The sequence below is a fragment of the Primulina huaijiensis genome, unplaced genomic scaffold (assembly GCF_012295235.1).
Source record: "Primulina huaijiensis isolate GDHJ02 unplaced genomic scaffold, ASM1229523v2 scaffold208116, whole genome shotgun sequence".
Taxonomy (NCBI): Eukaryota; Viridiplantae; Streptophyta; class Magnoliopsida; order Lamiales; family Gesneriaceae; genus Primulina; species Primulina huaijiensis.
In genome coordinates, this window is record NW_027355139.1 from 1 (window position 1) to 5,860 (window position 5,860).

At 35.4% G+C, this 5,860-nt stretch overlaps 1 protein-coding gene across 1 annotated transcript; it reads right to left on the minus strand.

Moving 5' to 3' along the window:
* Positions 1–182: 182 nt before the first annotated feature.
* Positions 183–5,811, minus strand: LOC140966843 (protein TONSOKU-like; the record flags this gene model as incomplete). Its single annotated transcript, XM_073427108.1, has 11 exons — positions 183–1,016; positions 1,409–1,582; positions 1,836–1,956; positions 2,055–2,121; positions 2,211–2,315; positions 2,478–2,589; positions 3,552–3,664; positions 3,820–3,943; positions 4,066–4,166; positions 4,539–4,658; positions 5,655–5,811. Coding segments are annotated over 11 exons (1,824 nt in total), but the record flags the coding sequence as incomplete, so codon positions are not given.
* Between the last annotated feature and the right edge of the window lie 49 nt (positions 5,812–5,860).

Here is a 5,860-nt window from a genome sequence, read left to right on the forward strand (position 1 = left end):
GGAAGATTCTGCCAGACTGCAACACTATAGGCTAGTATTTTTTATTCTTGGACCGCACCAATACACATCATATTATATAGATCATTTTTGTTTAATTTGCATGATAGATTATATGTGTCCGTGTTAAAGAAAAGTAGAGGTAATTCCAGTTAAATAAACAAATAGAGGAGCACATTTCCAAAGTTACATATATTACAAAACCTTTGCAATAGGTGCTCCAAAAAAGTTTTAATTGAAAATAACATAATATCTAACCTAACATCCTAAGATTCATTGGCTATAATAGAAGTGTCGAATTACAATTAAATGACGAATGTTAAAACAATGATTATTCTTATCCCAGTGTATATATCTTTCAAAATTATTAACCTGAAAAATCGAAGGCCTCAAGTTCTTCTGCAGCAAGACTTAATGCCACAGCAGTTAATTCCCTGCACTGAAAAATGAACAATATCCTCCTCAATGTGTCTTTGAGCAACACTAGTTCTAGCACCTGATGACCATGCCAAAAATAGCATATCTGTGACTTCTTTAGAGAACCCATTGCGACTAAGATCTAACAGTTGCAAATTAGAAGCCATCTTAATAGATGCCCCAAGTTTTTGGAAGAGCTGGTTTTCCGAAAAGCGAGCTCTATCTTGGGACAAGCATGCATGACTATCATCCACACCAGGTAATGTAGTTTCTATTCCTACTTGCTCATCATCTTCACTGTCAGCGACTTCAAGCTGGTTATCTATTGTGTCTAGGACGCATGTTTCTTGGGGTAAGACCTCGATTTTTTCAGGTGCAGGAGGGTGTGATGATACTTTTGTTGGTTCAATGAAGTATGTTAGAGAATGGATTTCCTGTGTACTAACATTTTTGGTCAGGTTGAGCTCTTCAAGGGAGCAATTCTCTGACAGAGCTTGTAGTATGTGAAGGAGACCGAATAAGCTGAGTTGACAGTTGCTGATTGCCAAAACTCTTAAACAACATTGTGGGTTGCTAAGGAAAGAAGCCAATGCATCACCACCCTGCATTTATTCTTTGATTTAGCTTCATGAAAACGAATATCTTAGAAGTGTGATATAACCCATATGACTTACAAAAACTGCAGTGCAATTTGGATAAAAATTGTAATCTCACCTAATGATTACAAAACTTTCCTGGATTTGCATCATCACATTCAAAGTCACAAATTAGGTTATCAAAAGGATCTCTTATTGTATAGCACCTCAAATATCTAAGAAGTAACTTTTAACTTGAAATTTCAAGAATTGCACAAGTCTAACCTCAACTTTTACATTCAGAACACAACTCTCAAATTTTTAAGCTATGTTAATAGAGAAGTTACGAAGAAATTCTCCAAGGGCATAAATTTTAAAGAAATGGGTCTACAAGGGACCACTTAAAAGAAAAAACAAACCTCTTTCTTGATTGGATTTCCGCTTATATTCAGCTCCAGGATACTACCAATCAAAGATACTTCATCGCAGAGATCAATGATACTGTTGCATGTAAGTTCGCAAAATGAAATGTCAAGCCTAACCAATTCCTGGGTGTCTTTAGGAAATGACTTAATCAACCGTATTGTGGCATCCTGAAAAGCCATCCTTGCATATGGTGAGATTAATCAAAAAGGTCACTTGCATGTAAAAAAAGCTTCAGACATTTAAATTGGATATACACAAGATCGATGAAGGCCTAATTTTCCCAAGAGATCAAGTTTCGGTTGATTTAGCACAATAAAAACACTAATAATAGAAATTTTTAACTAAGTTTGGCTAGTAATGCATAAAGGAAAATCTATATGGGATCAATTGATAGCCATTATGAGCAAATAGATAACTTACGGTTCCAATATTAGTATGTCCCAGCATCAATCCTGACAAACAACATTCCTTGGCAAGTTGACAAAGGTTGTCTACCATAGGCTTGCTTAGCTTTATACCATTTAGATTGAGCTCGTGAAATCTGTTACAAATACAACAATTTTTAATCCAACGATATTTTTCATATCAAACAATTGATGAGTAATGGAAAAGTAGGAAGAAAACTAAACAATAATAGACCTTTCTAAAGTGGCGAGCTTGAGCAAAAGACAACTTATTGCATTTCTAGAAACAGGACGATTGTATCCTGTTAAACAAAAAAGGGTAAGTGAATTTGTTACCCAGACGAAAAGGATCATAAAGATGATATTTTCTACTTTCTCAAGACAGACATACCTAAACAAAGTTGTGCAAGCATTGATCCAGTATCCAATGAATCAGCAAGCCTTTGAATGGTTAGCGATGTGATAGAACAGTTCTCTATATCCAGACTATACAGAGCTGCGAAACAAAGAGCTAGTCAAGAGTCTTACCACACAAACTTGTGGATCTTCCTTTTGTTGATGATGTTCAGTTCAACAGACAACCCATTCAAACTCCGTATGAGGTCTAACCAAGCGACTGAAAGAAAGTAAGAAACCAACTTTTTATAAGGTTTTTTACCTTTGCAGTTTTTAAGGATAGTTGAAAGGTAAGAGGCACATGAATCAGTCAAACAGTTTCCCGAGAGATTGAGAACTTCCAATCGAGTAAATAGAACAGGGCATTCACAAATCTGTGAAAGGGAGCAGAAAATGTTAGCTAAACGTCCAGATATATTATGCCCATCTGGCACAGTTGCGAAGTTGTGACGAGGAAAAATCATAATGGCACAAATTCCAACATCTATTAAGGAACATGATGTTACTTAAGCTATTGGTTCGAATCAGAACCAAAATGAACCATTAGGAAAACGAAACGGAAACCGATCTATAGAAGATACGATTATGGTTCTGCCTTTTTGGACTGGAACTATCGGTTCCTGAGTCATGGTTAGTGCAACCTAAAGTCAAATGTCCCTCATTTGGCATTCCTTTCTTACAAAGCAGTAAATAGCTGTTTAAAAGTTCAGATTCTTAGAACTTTTTTTTAAAAAAAAAAAAGGAAACAGCTCTCGTTTGTTTTTTACCGTTTCTTTTGTTGATTCTTATTCTTTTTTGTTGATAAGATACTTTTAGGTCTACAAGAAATTTTAAATTAGAAATCAACGCCTATTTTATTATAGCAAAATTTAAGAATGCTAATCTTCCACCAGTAAAATTTGAAAAAATAATGAAAATAAAAACTCAGGACAAAGAATGATCAATCACAGTTACAAACACAAGAGTTAATATTAGTGCACAACCTCGTGACGGGCTTCAATCGCAACATAGATTGAACATAGCTACATCTCATTTGTTTTAAAAAAATTATGGATCATTTATTTTAATTTTGACAGGGTCTAAAATTGGATACAATTAACATATTTTATGTTTCAGGATATGAAATAATCAATAATTGAATTGCGTTCATATCACTATTTCTACACGTACAGTGTATTTCCACCATCGGAGCCATAACAGAAAGAAAGAGAAGAATATGGAAGAACTATTAAGGCACATGCATCCACGTGAAGCCAAACTCATCAAGATACAACACTTGTAGAAGCAAAATTGAACAACTAAAAAAATGAAAACTGAAAACCAACAATAATCAAACCTGGAATAAAGCAGTTGGCCCAAGCTGATTACAGTGCAAATTTAGAACCAGACCACCGTAACTTTGTCCCGATGACATAAATACTTGTTTAAGTTTCTCAGCTGTTCCATTTCCTGAGCAATTAAAAAACGAAAGGAATATTTTTTGTTAAAAGTGAAAAAAGGTGAAGAATCACTTATTCAACAAGTATGGAACGGCTGCAAAAATACACCTGAGAAAGTTTGTAACAAGAGAAACATGAAGAAACAAACTACAGCGCAAAAATTACCTAATAGATTGTGAGAAAGGTCCAAGACAGCAAAGGTTTTGTGTAGTTGCAGGGCATTTATTAATGGTGCTACTGACACATCTTGCAATTCGCAATCAGACACAACAATCACGTCATCTGACGCCTGCGAAAGTTCGTCAAGAAAATAAAAGGTTATTCCTTGACACTTTAGCTTTTAAGATCACAAAATCTGAGGAAATCATTTCAACTAGCAATCTGCTACCTACGTCGAATTTTAAAACTTGCCTGTAAGTTGTACAGTTTTTTGACGACTTGTAAATTTGGTGGCACAGATAGTTCATCACAGCAGTCTACGTACAGTTTCATCACACGCTTAGGCACCATCACTGTTAAAGGAAAATAAAATCATCTCTGAATGTCCATCATAATTTAAAATCTTCCCACAAATGACAAAATTTTCAGTGGCTTTCAGAAAAAGCAACTTTATCATAACATACTTACCATTGTAGTTTTATTGAACTATCCATCACTAAAGCTAATGTATACATTCCCAAACATATCTTAAATTGTATGCAGTATTTTTGAATAACCATCATGCAGGATGGATTTAAGCTAATGTGGTATCAGCCACAATTCTTTTGCCAATGTCGCATTTCTGTAGTTTGTGTCCGTATCCAATAAACATTGGCCTTATCCCAACTTCAAACATCAAAATTGAACAAATAGTGTGCGAGAAATAAACAAGCCAAAAACTATACCAGCAACAGAAACCTCCATCAAGCCATCTCCTGATGCATTGTCTCTTAAAGTAAGAAGTGTTTCCACGGATTCAAGAATTCTCCCCTTGTACTCAACATGCTGAATGACTGGCACTAATCCTGTGGACATGCAGCAACAATTATTACCGGTCAATAATCCATGCTTTTAGCCTAAAATGAGTTTCATCAGATTCAGCAGTCGAAGTCATGTTTCTGCACCCTGACTGGAAAAGGTTTGTGGAACACTGCTGAAAATAGTTGGAAAATAGGCATGAGCCTTCTTTGTTTTTGCACTTTGACCTATAAGGTGGCTCTTAAATAGTATAATATCTTGAGTTTCTTGACCATTATCATTAATATAAAAAAATTGATCGAAAAACCTCATCATTGGATGGATTTCATCCACTATTATTGGATAACAAGCAATAAATACCAACACCCAACAAAAATCTTTCATACACTACTACCATGGTTAAAAGCAAAACATTGTGCACTTCGAATATTAAGAGTTTTCCGTTGATAAAAGAGTTCATAAAGTGCTTTTGATTATACCTCAACCTTCATGACATATTAAGTTAACAACTCAAAGATCATCAGAAGAAGCATTCGACAACCATAATCAAGTGGGAAATCAACATTAGATGCTTTGAAGTACGAGATGAAAAGAGGGGTTTGTTTAAAGACTATGCAAATCATGTGCATAAGATATCGTGGCTTTCATTTTGAGTTCAAGCAAGCTCTTGGTCAATCAGATAATGTGTAAGCGAGGTTATAAGTAAAAATACCAAAAAAATTCAGAACATAAACACGTTGAAGTTCGCATCTAAATTTAGCTAGTAGACGATTATTCAAATTTAAGAATTGCAAAAAAGTAGCCACTAATGTCATGAAACCTGTAACAATATTAATTAACCGTTTACACATTCTTAAACCATTTTCAAGCAATGGGAAACACACATGGTGGGCAATAAAATACTTCATGACCAGTGGATTCCGCTGTACCACAAAACATGATCTTCGGGATAACACGAACATCTGACTGTCAGCCTAACCACCACCTCATTAAATAACCACAAAATTAAGTTACCTAAAGAATGACTGAGGGTCACAGTTTACCTCTTGACCTTCTCTCTTTGGAGAGTTGTAAATAGTACAAGCATGCCAATTCAACCTTCAGTTGTTCCATGCTGAGCTTACCACCAACATTCCAAAAATCTCGGTCCACATGTAGCAATTCATCCTCGATTTTGCACACGAAATGTTGCTGCAATAAAGAAGTCAGTGTTAGAGTAGGTGCCCGTCGAGCCAAGTGTTGGCCGAGT